This window comes from Rhinopithecus bieti, unplaced genomic scaffold, assembly GCF_001698545.2.
Source record: "Rhinopithecus bieti isolate Rb0 unplaced genomic scaffold, ASM169854v2 scaffold_1530, whole genome shotgun sequence".
NCBI classification, from domain to species: Eukaryota; Metazoa; Chordata; class Mammalia; order Primates; family Cercopithecidae; genus Rhinopithecus; species Rhinopithecus bieti.
The window spans coordinates 2,821,344-2,844,156 of NW_016803808.1; the positions used below are offsets into that span (position 1 = coordinate 2,821,344).

The 22,813-nt window shown below is 45.2% G+C and overlaps 1 protein-coding gene across 1 annotated transcript in view; it reads right to left on the reverse strand.

The window, feature by feature from the left end:
* Window positions 1–22,813, reverse strand: part of LOC108516012 (translation initiation factor IF-2-like) — a 34,308-nt gene that overhangs the window by 9,501 nt on the left and 1,994 nt on the right. The window contains exons 4-5 of the mRNA XM_017853260.1: window positions 11,466–11,538; window positions 10,431–10,778 (exon numbers count right to left, since the gene is read on the reverse strand). Of these exons, the coding sequence (XP_017708749.1) occupies window positions 10,722–10,778; window positions 11,466–11,538 (130 nt within the window). The 3' untranslated portion in view covers window positions 10,431–10,721. The remainder of the gene's footprint in view (window positions 1–10,430; window positions 10,779–11,465; window positions 11,539–22,813) is intronic.

A 22,813-nucleotide genomic window follows, 5' to 3' on the forward strand; every position in this document is an offset into this window, starting at 1 on the left:
AATTATCTGCCTGTGTGACTATCTCCCTAGCTAGTGACTAGAGTTTTATTTTTCCATTTCCTTTCTTTTGTTTTAAAAAAACAAAAACCAAGACTTTTTGGTCATTGCTCATATTAATAAGACCCTTTTGCATAGGGTATGTAATATTACTTAGTTGTGATGAAAAATATTAATAATTTGAATTTCTTGAATGGATACTATGGTGCTCAGTACAAGAAGCTGAAATTTGGGGGAAATAAGTAATTTTTTCCCAAAAGAGCCGGCATTGAATTCCAGGTTTCTTTGACTCAAAGCTCTAGACCATTCTTAACCATTTCCCTTTGTTGGCTCTGCATTATATGTATGTATGTATGTATGTGTGTGTATATATATATGTGTGTGTGTGTGTGTATGTGTGTGTGTGTGTATATATATATATATATATATAATTTGTTTTGGTTTATAATAATAAAAGAGTTAAAAGCATAATACATTTTGTAAGTAGGTTTGTATTTGTACATCTTTAAGTAACATTTAAAAGAATTATGTCTTTAGTCAATGTAGTGTCCTGGACTCAATGCTGGAATAGAGGGAGGACATTAGTGGAAAAGCTGGTAATATCTGAATAAAATCTGCAGTTTAGTTGACAGCATTGTATCAGTGTTCATTTCATATTTTGATATATATACCATGGTTGTATATGATGTTAACAACCAGAGTGCTGGGTTGGGGGTAAATGGGAACTCCAGGATATTTGTAGGATATTTACAACTTATTTTCTCTTTTGGAAATTAAAAGTCTTAAGAACATACATATATATTTTTGTTTGTTTGTTTGTTTTTATGAGACAGAGTCTCACTCTGTCAACCAGGTTGGAGTGCAGTGGTGTGATCTCGGCTCACTGCAGCCTTGACCTCCTGGGATCAAGAGTCCCGAGTAGCTGGGACTACAGGTGCACACCACCATGCCTGGCTAATTTTGTTTATTTTTTGTGTTTTTTGTATTTTTGTATATTTTGTATTTTGTATTGTAAATTTTTTAAAATTTTAAAATTTTAAAATTTTGTTTTTTGTATTTTTTGTATTTTGTATTTTATTTTTTATGTTTTTTTTTTTTTGAGACAGGGTCTTGCTATGTTGCGCAGGCTGGAGTGGTGTCGCCACTTGAGGTCAGGAGTTCGAGACCAGCCTGACCAATGTGATCAAACCCTGTCTCTACTAAAACTACAAAATGTTAGCCAGGCATGGTGGCACATACTTGTAGTTCCAACTACTCGGGAGGCTGAGGCAGGAGAATTCCTTGAACCCGGGAGGCGGAGGATGCAATGAGCAGAGATTGTGCCACTGCACTCCAGCCTGGGCGATAGAGCAAGACTCCTTCTCAAAAAAATAATAAGTAGAAATACAAATAAAAGTCTGGCTGAGATGTTTGTCTGCACTGACAAGGAATTCTAGGGACTGATGAATGAAGTCAGGTGGCTTGGCAGTAGGACAGACCAAAGACCCTTAGACTTGACCATGAAGACCCTTGCTAGAGCCTGGGTCCCAAACCATGCCACAGTCAACACCCATACCCTACCAAAATCAGGGGATGCCACCTCATTGTACATTTCCTCCTTCAGTCACACACCTAAGTGTTGTATGAGTAATACCAAGTACAAATAAATGTGCTTTTCCAATCTATTCTGGGGAGGGACATTTAATTTATAGAATCCTTTGAATAAGAACATTGTCAGATACTTACTAAGAATAAGCACAGGCTAATTACGCTACATAGACTACAAATTGACCACAAGGTGACTTCTGTGCCTGAATGCTTATCACAACCTCTACCTTTGTCATGAAACTGCTGACTGACATTGTGACACTGCAGTCCGTTCAATCACGACTCACGATGCCTGATCTTACGGCTTCTCACACACTGTCATTGGTTAACTGCAGTTTTCAGAACTGAGTAACTGGACTGTAACACTATGAACGTTTGACCTTGTAAGAGCATTTACGTTAATCAGATTATAACAAAAGCCAAAGCCATTGATTTTGGAAGAAAGCAACTTACTTCATGGATGATTTGCCTGAGATCTCTAGAGCTCTAGGGCTGCCTGTTTGTATTACAGAAACAGAGACATGAACAAGTATGAGATGTGCCAAGACCCAGCATGGTCATACAAGGTCCCCCTGCTCAGAAGGGCCCCACACTTGGTTTAACATTCTACTGTCAACTCTTGAAATTCTTAACCATTTTTGAACAAGGGACCCCATGTTTTAATTTGGCACTAGGTTCTTGAAATTATGTAGCTGGTCCTGTGCATGCAGCATTATAGGCACACTAAGAAGGGACCCCTACTCATTTGTGGGGTACAGGAGACTTTCAGAAAAACAGAGTACAGGGAATATCAGGAAGTACAACTGAAGGGTGGGGAAGGGTCAGATCATGAGCACACCGCATCTCAGGTCAAAGCCATCAGGACTTCATCTTAGAGCCCATGGGCTTTGAACCAGAGTGGCACGGTCAGATTTGCAAGAGCAGTCTCTCTGAGGCTGAGTGCGAACTAGATTTGCAGGGTCCGGCCTAGAGCAGAAAAACTAGTTATGCTGTGATTGCAGTTACCCCCGTGAGTAACAAGGAAGGCCTACATTAGCATAGTAGTCGTAGGGAATGAATCCAGTAAGATTTAGGGGGCAAACTCAGCCAGCCTTAAAGATTGTTGTCAGGGCTAAGGAAGAGGGCGAAGTTAAAAGTGCCTCCCAGTTGCGAGGTCAGGCAGGATAGTAGATAATGGTACTCTACCTAAGACAGAATATACATCAGTAAGAGCAAGTTTTGGTGCACAATTGAATAGGGGAGATAAGCAAACAATTCAGGATGAGACTTATTTTTAAGATTCCAGTTCTCTATGCATTCAACACAATCTCGACCAAAATCTCAGTAATCGTTTTTTTGATAGAAGTTGACAAGCTGATTCTAAAATGTATATAGAAATGCAAAGTGTTTTTTTCTCAAAACACTTCAAAAAAGAACAATGTTAGGCCAGGCGTGGTGGCTCACGCTTGTAATCCCAGCACTTTGGGAGGCCGAGGCGGGTGGATCACCTGAGGTCAGGGGTTTGAGACCAGCCTGGCCAACATGGAGAAACCCCCGTCTCCACTAAAAATACAAAAAGTAGCCAGATGTGATGGCACATGCCTGTAATCCCAGCTACTCGGGAGGCTGAGGCGGGAGAATTGCTTGAACCTGGGAGGCAGAGGTTGTAGTGAGCCCAGATCGCACCACTATACTCCAGACTGGGCAACAGAGTGACACTCCATCTCAAAACAAAAAAACAATAAACAATAAAGAACAAAGTCAGAGGACTTACACTGCCTGATTTCAAGACATACTACAAAGCAACAGTAATGAATTACTTTTAGTGTGAGAGTCTCCAAACAGATCATAAAAATAATAAAGAGCTCAGAAATCTATTCCAATTTGTGTAGTTACCCGATTTTCAACAAAAGCACCAAAGCAATCCAATGGGGAAGGAAAATTCTTTTCAACAAATGGTACTGGGATACTGTGTATCTGTATGGCCAAAAGTGGACCTTGAGTCCTACTTCTATCATACAAAAAATATTAAATGGACCATAGGCCAGGCATGGTGACTCACACCTGTAATCACAGCACTTTGGGAGGCCTAGATGGGCGGATCTCTTGAGGCCAGGAGTTGAAGAACAGCCTGGCCAACATGGCAAAACCTATCTCTACTAAAAATACAAAAATTAGCCAGGCATGGTGGCATATGCCTGTAATCCCAGCTACTTAGGAGGCTAAGGCACTGATATTGCTTGAACCTAGGAGGAGGAGGTTGCAGTGAGCTGAGATTGTGCCACTGCATTCCAGCCTGGGTGATAGAACAAGACTCTGTCTCAGGATTAAAAAAAAAAAAGACCATAGACCTAAATATCAAAGTTAAAACCGTGAAGTTTTGTTTTGTTTTGTTTTGGAGACAGACTCTCACTCTGTTACCCAGGCTGGAGTGCAGTGGCATGATCTCAGCTCATTGCAATCTCTGTCACCCAAGTTCAAGTGATTCTCCTGCCTCAGCCTCCCAAGTAGCTGGGATTACAGGTGCCCACCACCGTGCCCAGATAATTTTTGTAGTTTTAGTAGAGACGGAGTTTCACCATCTTGGCCAGGCTAGTCTTGAACTCCTGACCTCGTGATCCCCCCACGTTGGCCTCCCAAAGTGCTGGGGTTACAGGCGTGATCCACCATGCCTGGCCCATAAAGGCTTTTAGAGGAAAACCTAGGAGGATATCTGTGTGACATAAGGGATAAGCAAAGGTGTCTTCGGTCACAGAAAGCAACAATTGTAAGAGTTGTTAAATTGGATGTCATCAAAATTAAAAACTTCTGATCATCAAAAGACATAATTAAGAAAATAGGAGCTGAGGCCGGGAGCAGTAGCTCACGCCTGTGATCCCAGCACTTTGGGAGGCAGAGGCAGGTGGATCACGAGGTCAGGAGTTTGAGACCAGTCAGACCAATATGGTGAAACCCTGTGTCTACTAAAAATACAAAAATTAGCTGGGCATGGTGGCACGTGCCAGTAGTCCCAGCTACTCGGGAGGCTGAGGCAGCAGAATTGCTTGAACCCAGGAGGCGGAGGCCGCAATGAGCAGAGATTGTGCCACTGCACTCCAGCCTGGACGACAGTGTGAGACTCTGTCTCAAAAAAGAAGAAAAGAAAATAGAGCGGGCACAGTGGCTCACGCCTGTAATCCCAACACTTTGGGAGGCCGAGGCCAGCGGATCCCCGATGTTGGTTAGACTAGCCTAAACTAGCCTAACATGGAAAAACCCTGCCTCTACTAAAAATACAAAATTAGCTGGGCATGGTGGCGCATGCCTGTAATCTCAGCTATTCGGGAGGCTGAGGCAGGAAAACTGCTTGAACCCTTGAGGCAGAGGTTGCGGTGAGCTGAGATCGTGCCATTGCACTCCAGCCTGGGCAACAAGAGTGAAACTTTGTCTCAAAAAAAAAAAAAAAAAAGAATAGGAGCTGGGCATGGTGACTTGTGCTTGTAGTCCATGCTACTCAGAAGGCTGAGGCAGGCGGATTGCTAGAGCCCAGGAGTTTCAGGCTGCAATGAGCTATGATGGTGCCACTGCACTGCAGCCTGGGTGACAGAGTGAGACTATCTCTAACAAAAAAGAAGAAAGAAAGAAAATAAAATAGGCAAGCTATACACCAGGAGAAAATATTCACAAAGTATGCGTCTGACAAAGGACTAGTATCCAGGATATATATAAAGAATTCCTACAACTCAATAATATAAAAGCAATCCAATAAAAAGTATATTAGTGTATTAATAACAAGTAGCACATAAAAATGTCCTCTACAGGATTAGTCATTGGGGAAATACAAATAAAAACCACAACCAGCTGTCATTACACACATACCTGAATGGTGAAAGTTAAAAATTCTGACAATACAGTTAAGGATGGAGATGCACTCACACATTGCTGGTGGGTGTGTGAATGAGTACAATCACTTTGGAAAGCTATTTAGAATTATCTACGTACGTTGAACGTATGTATCTCCTACGACCCAGCAATTCCACTCCTAAATACACACTCAACAGAAATATGTACAATTGGCCCAGCGTGGCAGCTAACACCTGTAATCCCAGCACTTTGGGAGGCTGAGGTGGGTGGATCACAAGGTCAGGAGTTCAAGACCAGCCTGGCCAACATGGTGAGACCCTGTCTCTACTAAAAATACAAAAATTAGCTGGGCGCGGTGGCAGGTGCCTGTAATCACTTGAACAGGTGTGGCAGGAGAATCACTTGAACCTGTGTGGCAGAGGTTGCAGTGAGCTGAGATTGCACCACTACACTCCAGCCTGGGCGACAGAGTGAGACTCTGTCTCAAAAAAAAAAAAAAGAAAAGAAAAGAAAAAGAAATATGTACAGTCCAGCACAGTAGCATGTGCCTGTAGTCCCAGCTTACATGGGAAGCTGAGGCAGGAAGATCACTTGAGGTCAGGAATTTGAGGCTGTAGTGTGCTATGATGGCACCTGTGAATAGCCACCATACTCCACCTGTCTCTAAAATTTTTTTAAAATAAAAAATAAAGAAATGTGTGGCTGGGCATGGTGGTTCATGCCTGTAATCCCAGCACTTTGGGAGGCTGAGGTGGGCAGATCACCTGAGGTCAGGAGTTTGAGACCAGCCTGACCAACATGGTGAAAACCCATCTCTACTAAAAATACAAAAATTAGCCGGTCATGGTGGCGCATGCCTGTAATCCCAGCTACTCCAGAGGCTGAGGCAGGAGAATTGCTTGAACAAGAGCAAAACTGCGCCTCAAAAAAAAAAAAGAAAAGAAAAAAGGAAAAAGAAAATAAATATGTACAATATGTTCGCCAAAAGACATGTACAAGAATGCTCAAAAGACAGGTACGAGAATGCTCACAATTGCATTATTCATTATAGCCTAGAACTTGAAACAGAAGTCCACCAAACACACTATGGGACATCAGACAATGAATGCTGCACAGCAATGGGTGAGAGCGAACCATTGCTACAGCCAAGAAAGTAGAATCTCACAAGCATAACGGACTGACGAAGCCAGGTGTCCTGAAGAGCCAATGGCAGATGATTCTACTTATGACAGGCAGAACTGGTCACTGGTGTGCAGGTCAGCCTGGTAGCTTCCTTGGGGGATGGGCAAGGACAGTGACTGGCAGAGGGCAAGAGGGGGCTTCTGGTCACACTTAGGGCTTGTTTTTGACCTGGGTGGTGGCTTCACGGGAATTCCCACTTATGATCTGTCAAGCTTCTCACATGTAATTTGTTATCTTTCCTGTATATGGTTCATTTTTAAAATAACAGACTTTTAAAAAATTTTCTTTTTAGACAAAGTCTTGCTCTTGATGCCCAGGCTGGAGTGCAATGGTGCGATCTCGGCTCACTACAGCCTCCACTTCCCAGGTTCCAGTGATTCTCCTGCCTCAGCCTCCTGAGTAGCTGGGATTACAGGTGCCTGCCACTGCGCCTGGCTAATTTTTGTAATTTTGGTAGAGACAGGGTTTCGCCATGTTGGCCAGGCTGGTCTCAAACTCCTGATCTCAGGCGATCTGCCCACCTCGGCCTCCCAAAGTGCTGGGATTACAGACGTGAGCCACTGCACCTGGCCAGACTTTATTTTTTAGAGCAGTTTTAGAACTTTGTTCTTCAGAGCAAAATTGAGCAGAAGGTGCTCAAAAGATGTCCCATATATCCGCTACCCCTACACACGCACAGCCTCCCCCACTGTCAACACCATCCACCAGAGTGGCACATGCGCTATAGTTGAGGAACCTACATTGACAAGTCATTATCACCCAAAGCCCACAGTTCACATCAGGTTTCACTCTTGGTGTTGTATATTCTGTGGCTGTGACAAACGTACAATGACATGGATCCACCACTACAGTATCATACGGATCCTCTGTGTCTGCCTATTCATCCCTACCCAACTGAATTTTCAGAGTTTTGTTTGTTTTGTTTTGTTTTGTTTTGTTTTTTGAGACGGAGTCGTACTCTGTCACCCAGGCTGGAGTGCAATGGTGCGATCTCAGCTCACTGCAATTTCCGCCTTCCTGGTTCAAGCGATTCTCCTGCCTCAGCCTCCCGAGTAGCTGGGATTACAGGTGCCTGCCACCACGCCCGGTTAATTTTTGTATTTTTAGTAGACACGGGGTTTTGCCATGTTGCCCAGCCTGGTCTCAAACTCCTGACCTCAAGTGATCTACCCACCTTGGCCTCCCAAACTGCTAGGATTACAGTGCAGTTTTCAACTTAAAAAAGCTATACATAGATAGTACTGTGAAAATAGATGGAATCTTTCTGGGACAATGAAGAAATGAAGCTTCTTAATTTGGAGTTCACAACACTTAGTGGAACCTTCAAACCCCTTCATCATGATATATGAAAAAAATCATATATATGTATTATGTGCACTTATTTTTTCCTGGGAAGAGTGACCAGCAGAGAATCAAAGGAGTCTATGACCCCGGAAAACGTTCTGACCCTCTGGTGTGGAGTGAGGGAGCAGTGGGTGAGAATGGAGACTCAGGTCAAGCAGACCTGAAGGACGGTCAGGGAAACAGCACCAGAAAGGAGCCAGGCAGGGAGTGGGCACGGAAGCAGGGAGTGGGCACGGATGCAGGGAGTGGGCACAGATATAGGGAGGGTGGGGGGCACTCTGAGTCATGGAAGTCACAAGAGGGGGTGGCTCCAGAAGAGAAGATCAAAGAAGGAGGAATAGAGCAGGGAGGACTAATCAATATGGCAGAACCCGCTCACTGGGCTCACAAAGGAGAAGAGTGTGGCTTCCAAGGCGGTGGCAGGGGAAGAAACCAGGCTGTGGAGGGCTGAGGAGGGCGTGGCGCCCACCCGCACTTGCTTTCCCTAAGCCATGCGGTTTCTTAGCCCTGGGCACTGCATTTTCTCTTCCCAGGGCCCCTCATGCTCTTCCTTCCACTCCTCACATATCTGGATCATTCTAAACTTTCAGGCATTAGACTGGGTGCGGTGGCTCATGCCTGTAATCCTAGCACTTTGGGAGGCTGAGGTGAGTGGATCACCTGAGGTCAGGAGTTTGAGACCAGCCTGACCAACATGGTGAAATCCCATCTCTACTAAAAATACAAAAATTAGCTGGATGGGGTGACGAGCACCTGTAATCTCAGTTCCTTGAGAGGTTGAGGCAAGAAAATCTCTTGAACCTGGGAAGGGGAAGTTGCAGTGAGCCAAAATCACGCCCCTGTGCTCTAGCCTGGGCAACAAGAGTAAAACTCTGTCTCAAAAACAAACAAACAAATAAATAAATAAATAAACAAATTTTCAGGCACTGTTGTTGCTTCAGAAGGAACACTCACTGAAGTACATTTTCTCACTTTCTCTCAGTCTCTCTCTCTCGTTTTTTTTTATTTTTTTTGAGATGGAGACTCACTATGTTGCCCATGCTGGTCTCAGATGATGTCCCACCCTTCCCCACTTTGGCCTCCCAAAGTGCTAGGATTACAGATGTGAGATCCCATGTCTGGCCTACTCAGTCTCATTGCCTCTTTTTGTCTTCTTCATAGGACTTTAAAAGAATATGTGCACTTCTCATTTTTAGTTACCTATCTGCCTGCCAATTTCCTGCCTTCTGCATTGGAATGTAGGCTTCAGGAGGTCAGCGGCCTTGTCTGCTATGTTTTCCTGGTTCTCCCGATCCATGAGCCTGGTGCACGTGCGGGTAGGTCCTCCCCCGTGGGGGGAGTGCATGTGCGTGCAGGCAGATGCTGACGACTGTGATAAGGCCTCCCTTCCAAGGAGCTGAGATGCTCAGGGAAGGACAGAGATTAGATAATGGCTGATGGGCATCAGGGACCCTGGAGGATGGCGTTAGGACAGAAGGCAATGGTGCATGCTTGCCAGCTGAGGGGAGGGGTCAATCTAATGAGTCTGAAGATAAAAGAAAATGAGGAAATAGTTGATGGGGAGCTGGAGAGGATTCTGTGTCCAAAGAGGAGGTGGTAATGACTTTGAACCCCAGGTGCTGCATCCCCTGAGCTAAGAAGAAAGAGGCAACCCTGGGAGAGGGTGACACTGTGATATAACAAAAAATGTAGCCAGGCACAGTGGCTCACGCTGGTAATCCCAGCACTTTAGGATGCTGAGGTGAAAGTGTCATTTGAGGCCAGGAGTTCAAGATCAGCTTAGGCAACATAGTGAGACCTCATCTCTACAAAAAACAAAAAAAAATTAGGCAGGCATAGTGCCTGTAACCCCAGGTACTCAGAAGGCTGAGGTCCTGTGCTCCAGCCTGGGTCCTGTGTCCAGCCTGGGTCCTGTGTCCCTTGAGTCCTGTGCTCCAGCCTGGGTGACAAAGGGAGACCCTGTCTCAAAAAAAAAAAAAAAAAAAAAAGGCTGAGCTAGGCTGGGGTTCTGCTGAAACAAGGCGAGGTACAGAGAAGGAAAGATGCTGATGAGGGGGAGGTTCAAGCAGCCCGGGGTTCAGCCTCCACTGGAAGAGAAGCAGGGCCAGGAAGAGGTGATGGGGTGGGAGGGAGCAGAGGCGGTATGTGTGTTAAGGGGAAGGCGTGGTGGGAGGCAGGCGTGGGGGATGGAGGTGGGGTCAGAGAGTGGGGTCCTGGTATTCAAGATTTCAGGGGCGGAACAGTTTCAGGTGATGACAAGGTACAGGGTGTGGCACAGGAGTGGGCACCTGAAGGGAGAGAAAAGAGAAGGCCTTGGAGTGGAGGAAGTGAAGTTGCAGAGAGGCGGCCATTCGGTGTCCTCCACGAGGCACTGAAGCCACCCTTCCTGGGCTGGAGCAAAATACCGCTCTAAAGCTAGGTGCCTGAGTACTCACTGCGCGAGGGGGAGTGGGTAGTGGGCATTCATCATTCGTTTCTTCATTCAGGGAAATACTTACTGTTTATTAACTTTACTGCGTGGTGAGCCAGGGAGACGCAAATGCTTCCCTAGTGGATCTGACTGTCTCCCACGACGCCATCATCGCAGACACACACGAGTTTCTCTGGTCCCTTCCTAGGAGGGCCAGAGGGTGTTCAGCAGGATGGCAGGAGCCCTGGGGAGCAGAGGCTTCTACACAAGTGTGGAGGTATCGGGGTCTGGCAGCAGCAGCCTGGAGGGCAGAGACCTGCAGTTCCCCACGGTGTCCTCAGGTGAGGGCCAAGGCAGGGGTGGAGGCAGGTGGATGATGTCACAGGGTCTCTTTACTCCAGAAGATGGCTCCAGGGAGCTGCAGGGCTTTTAGGATCTAGGGAGGACACAGGCAGATTGGGAAGAAGCAGAGATGCCCAGGAAGCAGATGGGAGAGATGGTCTACAACATTGTAGCAGGACTACCTGCAGACAAAACTCCTCAGACACTGAAATAAAGAAGGAAGGGGTTTATTTGGCCAGGGGCATCAGCAAGACTTCTGTCTCAAGACCCGAGCTCCCCGAGTGGGCAATTCCTGTCCCTTTTAAGGGCTCACAACTCTAAGGGGGTGCGTGTGAGAGGGTGGTGATTGATTGAACAAGCAGCGGGTACGTGACTGGGGGCTGTGTGCACCAGTAATTAGATCGGAACAAAACAAGATGGGGATTTTCATTTTCACAGTGCATTTCTATACAATGTCCGTAATCTATAGATAACAGAACCAATTAGGTCAGGGGTCGATCTACCAGGCCCAGGGCGCGGCGCCGGGCTGTCTGCCTGTGGATTTCATTTCTGCCTTTTAGTTTTTACTTCTTCTTTCTTTGGAGGCAGAAATTGGGCATAAGACAATATGAGGGGTGGTCTCCTCCTTTAACATGACGGCCACCCCATCAAACTCCACACTCTTGGGTAACTTCTGCAATGCACACGAGGCTCAGGCTCGCACCCAACCCAGACCCACAGATGCCTTTGACTCCCCCAAGTGAGTGCACCCCTGTTTCTACTGACATCTCAAAACTCCTACCTTGTATGCTGTCACATGTTGCAATGGCTTCACTCTGCCAATAGACTCAGCAGGCTTCCACCAAACAAGAGACCTGGAGAAAACCAGCGCTGTTATTCCATGGCTTTCATGTGCTTGAGAACCATTATTCCTTCACAACATTCGAATCCAAAATTCCCTATTCTCATAGCGCCCATTTCCCAAGTGTATACACCTTAAAAATGATGTGTGCTGAAAAGAAAAGTTGCTAATTCCTGATGTTGTATTCTGTCCATCTATCAGTGTGCCACTCCCGCCAAATAAATCCTGGGGGAGAGAGAAGGAGGTCACTCACATTAGCATAAATGTTCATAGGTGAAACCAGCAGTTCTAAATGGGACCTTGAAAACCTCTTTAAGAAAATGATGGGGGCCGGGCACGGTGGCTCACGCCTGTAATCCCAGCACTTTGGGAGGCTGAGGTGGGTGGATCACTTGAGCTCAGGAGTTCCAAACCAGCCTGGCCAACATGGTGAAACCCTGTCTTTACTAAAAATACAAAAACTAGCTGGGTGCGGTGGCAGGCACCTATAATCTCAGCTACTAGGGAGGCTGAGGCAGGAGAATCGCTTGAACCAGGGAGGTGGAGGTTGCAGTGAGCTGAGATCGTGCCACTGCACTCCAGCCTGAGCAACAGAGCAAGACTCTGTTTCAAAAAAATAAAAACAGGACAAGTATTCTTCGGAGAATTGGACCTTACTGACCTCTAAAGTTATTAATCACAGTGTGAGTTCTCTGAATTTTAAGTTTCTACCATGTTTACCAGCTATTGGCAAATTAAGTGCTTATTATTTATGGCAATGAGCAATATATTTTTTCCAAATAATTAAACATTTGATATATTTACTAAAGAATTAAAAATCACAATGTCTATCAAAATCATTATAAAAATTTACGTATTAAACAAACATTTGCTGACAACCTACTTTATGCCAGGCACAGTGCCAGGCATTAATATAGAGCTGAGCTGGGAGTGCCCTCTAGTAGCTCCCAGTGCGAGATCAGACAGATGAGGAATCCAGGACTTTGGGATCAGGCACTAAAGCTGTGATAGAGGGATGGGAGATGCCAGGGGCAGAAGCCCCAATGAGGATCAAGAGTGGTTTCAAGGGTAGGTCATGTTTGAGCTGACTTGATTTGTTTTTAATTAAATTTTTTTTAATTACTTTATTTTATTGTTTGAGATGTGGTCTCACTATGTTGTCCAGAGGCTGGTCTCGAACTCATGAACTCAAGCCATCTGTCTGCCTTGGCTTCCCAAAGTGTTGGGATTATAGGTGTGAGCCACCATGCCCGGCCATGTACTCCTGAACTTAAAATAAAAGTTATAAATAGGCTAGGTGCAGTGGCTCATGCCTGTAATCCCAGCACTTTGGGAGGCCAAGGCAGAAGGATTGCTTGACCCCAGAAATTCAAAACCAGCCTAGGCAACATAGGGAGACCCCGCTCCATTGAAAAAATGAAGACATAAGTAGGTTAGCCAGGTGTAGTGATATGCACCTGTATGTGGTCCCATCCACTCAGGAAGCTGAGGTGGGAGGAGGATCCCTTGAGCCCAGAAGGTCGAGGCTGCAGCAGTGAGTCATGATCCTGCCACTGCACTCCATCCTGGGTGACAGAGCAAGGCCCTGTCTCAAACAGACAAACAAACAAAAAGAAAAAAAACCACCCATAAGTAAGGATGGGAAGAGTGATGGGGAGAAGGGGACTAGAATGAGAGGGAGGAACTTGATGGTCTGGAAGTCACCATAAAAAGAAGGGTAGGGGGCGGTATGTCCATACTTCACTGCCCAATACAGTAGCACCAGCCATGTGGTCAATTTAAATTTAAATTAATGCAAATATTAAGGCCGAGCATGGTGGCATGCCCCTGTGGTACCAGCTACTCAGGAGAGGCCTCAGATGGGAGGACCACTTGAGCCTAGGAGGACAAGGCTGCAGTGGGCCGTGATTGCACCACGGCACGGCAGCCTGGGCAACAGAATGAGACCTTGTCTCAAAAAATAAATTAATTGGCCAGGCATGGTGGCTCAAGCCTGTAATTTCAACACTTTGGGAGGCCGAGGTGGGAGGATTGCTCGAGCTCAGGAGTTTGAGACCAGCCTAGGCAATGTGGCAAGACCCCGTCTCTACCAAAAAATATAAAAATAAGCCAGGTGTGGTAGCATGTGCCTATAGTCCCAGCTACTTGGGAGGCTAAGGTGGGAGGATGGGCTTGAGCCTGGGATGCGGAGGTTGCAGTGAGATCACACCACTGCACTCCAGCCTGGGCCACATAGCCAGACTCTGTCTCCAAAATAAATAAATAAATAAAATTAGCTAATTAATGAATTTTAAAAATCAAGTAATGAAAATTAAATGAAACGTAAAACTGTTCCTTAGTTTCTACAGTCTCCTTCAGGTGCACATGTGGCCAGTGGCTTCCGTATTGGGCAGTGCTGTTATAAAACATTCCAATCATCACTGAGAGTTCTATTGGCCAGTGCTGGTCTAAGCAGAGATTGGAAGCTAGGGGTGGGGATGAGGGGAGTTAGGGCAGAGTGCGGGAGAAGGGCCTGACGTGGTAAGATGGAGCAAGGAGAATTGCCCCAGTGCTGGTAGGTGTGGGGACAGGAAAGAGCCAACCGCTGAGGGGTTCTGAGTAAAACAGTGTCCTCAGGGGAGTGCACAAGGTGGGGAAATTGAAAAAAGTTGGAAGCCAGAGGTTTTGCAGATGAAGGACATGAATGCCAGAGAGCACAGACGTAAGGCGGAAGGTGGAGGAGGGACTGGAAGAGAGACAGAAGAGGGGGTGTGCTGAGCCACATGGAGATCAGAGTGAGCAGGGGAGGATGACCTCGGAGCCTGTGGCTTCCTGAACTGTCCTCTAGGCAGAGTGGGGCCAGGCTGGGAGCTGGGGGTGGGAACAGGACCGCCCTTCTCACTTCTACTAATAGAAGCCTGCCAAAGGGATTTTCCTGTTGTTGGTTGATAACTTTTAATTTTAACATCATTTATTTTCTTTTTCTTTTTCTTTTCTTTTGAGACAGGGTCTGGCTCTGTCACCCAGGCTGGAGTGCGGTGACGTGATCTCGGCTCGCTGCAACTTCAACCTCCCGGGCTCAAGTGATTCTCCCACCTCAGCCTCCTGAGTAACTGAGACTACAGGCATGCACCACTACACCCCGCTAATTTTTTGCATTTTTTATAGAGATGAGGTCTTGCCATATTGCCCAGGCCAGTCTCGAACTCCTGGCCTCAAGTGATCTGCCCACTTCGTCCTTCTGAAGTGCTGAAATTACAGGTGCAAGCCACTATACCCAGTCTCGTTAATTTCAGCCTTACAGTAAAGTTGTAAGACTAGCACAAGGAACTTCCATAGACAGATATGTATATATGATAGGGCTACTATATTGTCATGTAATATATATTACATAGTTTTCTATATCACCTAATATATACTTACAATATGTACTATATATTATATAATGACATAATTATATGTATAAAATATTTGAGAGTAAATTGTATCTGTTAACTTTCTTCTAATCCAGCCTGGAAGCCACTCATTTCTCCAAGGTCCCTTGGTTTCTTTTAGTGGATAGTGGTATTAGAAACTAACATCTGGACTACTGATATATTCAGTGCTGCTGGTAAATCGTTGCTTCTGAGGTCTCACAGCAAACAGAGCTAGTAAATGGTTTAATTTTTTTTTCTCTCTCTCTCCCTTCATCTACCCGTCTTAAAATCTAGGAGTTTAGACTAGTACCTCAAGTTTCAGTCCAGTAACACAGAATTTATTCTAGTTTTCTCCTTTCCCATATTTGGTTTGGGATTTCATTTTATTTTCAGAGAGGAGGTCTTGCACTGTCACCTAGCCTGGAGTGCAATGATGCAATCATAGCTCACTGCAGCTTCAGACTCCTGGGCTTAAGTGATACTCTTGTACTTAGCCTCCTGAGTAGCTAGGAATACTGGTGCAAGCCACTGTACCTGGCTAATTTTTATCTTTTGTAGAGATGGGGTCTCACTATGTTACTGAGGCTGGCCTTGAACTCATGGCCTCAAGTGAACCTCCCACCTTGGCCTCCCAAAGCACTCGGATTATAGAGAATTGGAATCTCTCTCTCTCTCTTTTTTTTTTTTTTTTCTTTTTGAGACGGAATTTTGCTCTTGTTGCCCAGACTGGAGTACAATGGCACATTCTCCGCTCACTGCAACCTCCACCTCCCAGGTTCAAGCGATTCTCCTGCCTCAGCCTTGCTAGTAGCTGGGATTACAGGTGCCTGCCATCCCTGGCTAATTCTTTTTATTTTTAGTAGAGACTGTGTTGGCCATAGTAACCATGTTGGCCAGGCTGGTCTCTAACTCCTGGCCTCAAGTGATCCTCGCGCCTTGGCCTCCCCAAGTGCTGGAATTACAAGCGTGAGCCACTGCACCTGGCCTGAGAATTAGAATCTTGATTTTGAATTTTCTGCTTAAAATTTAATGATCAGGCTGGTCATGGTGGCTTATACCTGTAATCCCAGCACTTTGGGAAGACGAGGCGGGTGGATCACCTGAGGTCAGGAGGGCGAGACCAGCCTGGCCAACATGGCAAAACCCTGCCCCTACAAAAAATACAAAATTATCCAGACATGGTGTCAGGAGCCTGTAATCCCAGCTACTCAGGAGTCTGAGGCAGGAAAATCACTTGAGCACGGGAGGCAGAGGTTGCAGTGAGCCGAGATGGTGCCGCTACACTCCAGCCTGGGTGATGGAGCAAGACTGCATCTCAAAAAAAAAAAAAGTTAATGATCATTTATTTTTTAATTAATTAGTTAATTTTTAAATAGGGGTGGGGTTTTAAATAGGGGTGGGGTTTTGCCACATTGCTCAGGCTGGTCTCAAAGTCTTTCCACCTCAGTCTCCCAAAATGCTGAGATTAAATGATCACTTACGTCATTTAATATTCCTCTAAAATGTTTTTAATGACAGCCTGATTATAAAATTACTAATTTGTTCAATCCTCTTTTGTTGGACATATGTGTTGCTTCCAATTTTCAATCTTTCTTTTTTTTTTTTTTGAGATGGAGTCTGGCTCTGTGCCCCAGGCTGGAGTGCAGTGGCGCGATCTTGGCTCACTGCAAGCTCCGCCTCCCGGGTTCACGCCATTCTCCTGCCCCAGCCTCCCGAGTAGCTGGGGCTACAGGCGCCGGCCACCGTGCCTGGCTAATTTTTTGTATTTTTTAGTACAGACGGGGTTTCACCGTGTTAGCCAGGATTGTTTTGATCTCCTGACCTTGTGATCCGCCCGCCTCGGCCTCCCGAAGTGTTGGGATTACAGGCATGAGCCACCATGCCCGGCCCCAATTTTCAATCTTATAAACATAATTGAATGGCTACAGATGTCGCTCATCCATAACATAGATACCCAATACTTAAATATACAGTGTTATATTTTCACATCTCTTTCAAATCATGTAATAGTTCTAAAAGAGATAGATCTAAGAGCAAAAACATTTACACTCAGCTTCCTCTGATTCTCCAGACATCCTCCAGCATGTAAGCTCCTTGCTTGAAGTGCAGTGATTCAAAATATATTGTCTATTTGCACTACGAACTTGGCAGTGAACAGAGTGCCTTCCTGAAGCCTGTAATCTAAATAAAATGATGGGAGCACTTACTGTGAGCACACCAGGCTCAGTCATGCTCAGACATTTTGCAAGCATTATCTCATTCCATTTTCATCACAATTCTCCAACTTGAACTTGAAGTCCCCATTTTCGAAACTGGGGTATTGAAAGATTGGGTGACTTGGAAAGGGGGCAGCTTATAAGTGGCAGAACTGAGACTTGAGGTCAGATCATTTTGATTCCAAAGCCAGAGTTCAAAACTCTTGCAGAGGGCTCTTGGCTGCAACCCAAAGACTCTTCCCTAAGCACCAGCCACACTCCTTCCCTTTTTCTCTTCTTCCTCCAGCTCAGGACTCTTGAGGCCAGGGACCTCTCCTATTCCCTGTGGTACCTCCCAGATGTAGTTAACCTATCACGTAGGCAACTCCATCAAAGATAGGTTGAAAGTGACTGAATGCAGGAGTGGCAATGTGCCATATATTTATAATAGGGCAAAATTCGTATCTTCCCAAAGAACCCTGTGAGGAGAAAAAGGAACTTGGAAGTGAGAAATAAAAGAAGGAAAAGAAACAGAGATGAATGGAGCTTCTTAAAGTAGCAAATGCTAATAGCACGCCATTGCCAATTGCTTAATATGCACTGTTCACTCTGCCATATCATTTAATTCCCAGGAAAACCTTATGAGACAGGGTTGTTGTTGTTGTTTTTTTTTTTTTTTTTTTTTTTTTTTTTGAGACAGTTTCGCTCTTGTTGCCCAGGTTAGAGTGCAAGGGTGCTATCTTGGCTCACTGCAGCCTCTACCTCCTGGGTTCAAGTGATTCTCCTGCCTCAGCCTCCCAAGTAGCTGGGATTACAGGCAAGTGCCACCACGCCCAGCTAATTTTGTAATTTTAGTAGAGATGGGGTTTCTCCATGTTTGTCAGGCTGGTCTCAAAGTCCTGACTTCAGGTGATCTGTCTGCCTTGGCCTCCCACGGTGCTGGGATTACAGGCATGAGCCACCATGCTTGGCCAACAGGTACTGTTATTAACCACAGTTTACAGCCCACCAAAAAGTCCACTGATGTTAAGAGACTTATGTAGGCCAGTTATAGTGGCTCAGACTTGTAATTCCAGCACTTTGGGAGGCTGAGGTGGGCGGATCACCTGAGTTCAGGAGTTCAACATTAGCCTGGCCAGCATGGTGAAACCTTGTCTCTACCAAAAATACAAAAATTAGCTGTGCATGGTGGCTGGTGCCTGTAAACCCAGCTACTCAAGAGGCTGAAGCAGGAGAATCACTTGAACCCTGGAGGTGGAGATTGCAGTGAGCCAAGATCGCGCCACTGTACTCCAGCCTGGGCAACAGAGCCAGATTCTGTCAAAAACAAACAAACAAACAAACAAACCCATAAACCTGTTGTGCCAGCTACTCAGGAGGCTGAGGCATGAGAATTGCTTGAACCCAGAAGGTGGTAGTTTCAGTGAGCTGAGATCGCACCACTGCACTCCAGCCTGGGCCACAGACCAGACTCAGTCTCAAAAACAAACAAACGAACGAACAAATGCAATTACACGCTGAGCGCTAGTAACTATGTCTTTGCATGGGGCCTAGAGGGGTGGTTTAGAGCTTGTAATGCCAGAGACACTTGGAGGTAGAAGAATGAAGTTCAAGACCTGGTTCTACCACTAAGTGTGCTTTGATCAGCTCACTTAATCTCCTTGAGCCTGCTTCCTCATCTGTGAAATGAGGATCATGTCCTTCCTGGTATGTCTACAACTCGTGTGTATGCACATATCACATCCTGCTTAGTGTTTTGTATTCAGACCTTAGTGAGTTGGAACCGCTCGGTATTCTGTTTATCAAACTTGCTTTGCTCTACTACTAGTATGAAAACACTGATTTATTTTTGCACGCCCCACAGTGCCTGGCAAATATTGTGGGTAAAAAAAAAAAAAAAAAACTTGTTAGATGAGGAAGTGAACATAGGTGACTTCTCCTCGTCTGTGTACACTAGGACAAATCCTGAGAATTCCCTGGCCTTAATTTCTCTGACCAAACCGATGACAATCATAACAATGGCTGTCCTAAAATCACAAAGACTTTTTGGGTGAAAGAGAAAATACAGATGAGAGAACTTTGGGCCCTGAAGAAGGATGGTAGATGATTTTGAGAGATTATTACAATGTGCCGCACTTAATGTGTAAAACCCTAAGGAAACCTAAGAAAGCTGGAGAGCGAGAAGTGAGGGGAGCTCTTATTCAGTTGCTCTCATCAGAAATGCTGTTCCGTCTTATCCTCATAATAAGCCTAAACAGTGGGCATACTCTCTCTCCTTTTTTCTCAGCTGGGAAACCTGAAACATAGCAAGTGTAAGCGGCTTTTCCGACTGTCTGATCTCAAAGCCTAATCTGTTTCTACAGCACCGTATTGACTCGCAAGAGACAATTCTACTTAAATTTTTCTGTACTATAGATCTGTTCCCATAGAAACACTCCCAGGGGTCTTCTCAGCAAAACCCCGAACAACCCACGTGAGCTGATTGAGATTCAAGGATATCTGGGCTGATTTGGAAAGAGCATCATCTTTGGATGGCTATGAAGTAATAAAGAAGTTCAAAATACGTCAGCTGGGAGTGGCCAGAGGACAACAGACTAATGAGGCCAGCCTCGCCCTTCTGGTTCCCAAACCTGACGGGACTGTTCAATGTTGCACAGACTTCAGCTGGTTCAGTGCACCACCAGTGCCAACTGCAGAAACATTTCAGAAATAACTTACCAAAGTCAAATTCATAATAAGCTAGAGATGACTCAAGGCTTCTAGCATTTCCTCCCCAGCCTTTATTCCTGGGAAGAGATGGTATTCATTATGACCTGGGTACTATATTTTTTATAACCTGGGGAGTATTTTAAAAGCAGTGATTAAGGCACATAAACTTTTAAGTCTTTTAGCAGCAGATTTCAGAGACTTAAAGTTGTATAGGGAGGGGACAGACAATGGGTTGCTAAATGGTGCTTCAGGTTGAAACATGGAAGAAAAATACTTTCCTTATAGAGTGTAAATGCTAAATCACACTCTTCTAATATACCAAGGGAGCAGGTTCCAGAACTTTTGGTTGTTTTCTACCTACTTATCTGTGTTAAAGGCTGATCTTTGTGAGAGAAAAATACAAGTGAGCTCAAAACTGATAAGCACATATGTGGTTGCCTTTGAGAAATGCAAATCAAACAACCTCTTGGACAAGATTCCCCCCAACCTGCCTTGCCACCTTTTCAAGATATAAGTTGTTCAACAAGGCATCTTTATTTGGCTTCAAAATCTTACTCAAGTTCTGAGCTGTGGTAAACTCTGATGACATTGGATTATCCTTTACTGATAAGATACATTTGATAACTTTTTTGATCTTTGGAAAGCAAACAGCAGAATGCCAAGCTTTATGAATAATATATAATCTCAATCATGCAAAGAAGTCTGCATCTATATATGAATATGCATTAAACGGTAACAAAGAATTTAAATGTTAACAGCAGCTAATTATGAAATTACAAGTCATTTTTATTTTCTTCTTTAAACTTCTCTGTTTGCCAAATTCTTTTTAAAAAACAAAGAAATTTCAAGCTCATTCTTGTTGGAGAAAATAAAAGAGAGTTAACTTTATAAGCAGAAAAAAAAGTTATTTGAAAAATGTCAAGCTACCCCTGCAGCAGTAGACATCATCCATTATAAATTCAGCTTAAGAAACTTAAGATGTGAAGGACCAGAAAGATTTTAGATTTTGAGTAGGAAGATTTTGAGGAAGACAAGGAACACTGTAGGTCCTTATTATTTTCTTAATCAGATGATGTTCAGAAGTTATTTGTGTGTTGTTGTTTTAGTTTAGTTTTGTTTTGTTTTCTGTTTTTGGAGACGGAGTCTTGTTCTGTCACTCAGGCTGGAATACAGTGACATGGTCTTGACTCACTGTAACCTCTGCCTCTTGGGTTCAAGCAATTCTTGTGCCTCAGTCTCCCTAGCAGCTGAGACTACAGGTGCGTACCACCATGTCCAGCTAGTTTTTTGTTGTTTATTTTTTTGAGATGGAGTCTCGCTCTATCGCCCAGGCTGGAGTGCAGTGGCATGATCTCGTCTCACTGCAACCTCCACCTCCTGGGTTCACGCCATTCTCCTGCCTCAGCCTCCCAATTAGCTGGGACTACAGGCGCCCGACACCAGGCCCGGGTAATTTTTTTGTATGTTTAGTAGAGACGGGGTTTCACTGTGTTAGCCAAGGTGGTCTCGATCTCCTGACCTTGTGATCCGCCTGCCTCAGCCTCCCAAAGTGCTGGGATTACAGGCGTGAGCCACCGTGCCCGGCCAGTTTTTATATTTTTAGTAGAGATGGGGTTTCACCATGTTGGCCAGGCTGGTCTCGAACTCCTGACCTTAAGTGATCCACCCGCCTGGGCCTCCCAAAGTGCTGGGATTACAGGCATGAGCCACCGTGCCTGGCCTATCCAGGAGTTGTCTGTGTCTGACTCTCTTATTTCACAGAACAAAGCTTTTTTTGTTTGTTTGTTTTTATTTTGTTTTGTTATTCTCCTGCCTCAGCCTCCCAATTAGCTGGGACTACAGGCGCCCGACACCAGGCCCGGGTAATTTTTTTGTATGTTTAGTAGAGACGGGGTTTCACTGTGTTAGCCAAGGTGGTCTCGATCTCCTGACCTTGTGATCCGCCTGCCTCAGCCTCCCAAAGTGCTGGGATTACAGGCGTGAGCCACCGTGCCCGGCCAGTTTTATATTTTAGTAGAGATGGGGTTTCACCATGTTGGCCAGGCTGGTCTCGAACTCCTGACCTTAAGTGATCCACCCGCCTGGGCCTCCCAAAGTGCTGGGATTACAGGCATGAGCCACCGTGCCTGGCCTATCCAGGAGTTGTCTGTGTCTGACTCTCTTATTTCACAGAACAAAGCTTTTTTTGTTTGTTTGTTTTATTTTGTTTTGTTTTGTTTTGTTTTCTTTTTTGAGATAGAGTTTCACTCTTGTTGCCCAGGCTGGAGTGCAATGGTGCGATATCGGCTCAATGCAACCTCTGCCTCTGGGTTCAAGTGATTCTCCTGCTACAGCCTCCTGAGTAGCTGGGATTACAGGCATGCACCACTATGCCCAGCTAATTTTTTATTTTTAATAGAGACAAAGTATTTACAGGTAACCAGTATTTACAGGTAACCAGATTTATAGAAAGAGTGGTGCCATGAGCAAAATCACAGATACTTCTAAATGTGTTGCCCAGTCTCTGAGAAGCCAGGTCCATGGCTTTGAACCTTGCAGACAGGAAAATGTGGACTAAAATAGAAAGCATGTGTTCTTCCTCACCCTGATTATCTAGTCCTGCAGGCTTGCTGGGAGCAGTAGAAAGGACATAGTCACAGGCCCGAGTTCCAGCTGTAGCTCTGACATAACCAGCTGTGTGACACTGGACAATTCATGCAACTTCTGTGGGCATCTCCACCCTTGTTTGCAGATGAGATCTGCCGCAGCTCTAGGATGTTTGCCCTGGCTAGATGAAATGGCGTGCCTGGATAAAGTCCAAGATTGGAGACCACCCTACTCTAATGTCTAACTGAGCCACTCCTTCTCTGGAATAGCCACTTAATGTCCTCAAACATACCGGGGTTTCCTCATCTCTTGGTTTCAGGTATCCTCCCTCAGGAAGATGTTGCAAGGACTGACTAATGCACATTAATGTCCCAATACAATGATGCCTGCTGCAGGTGCTGGG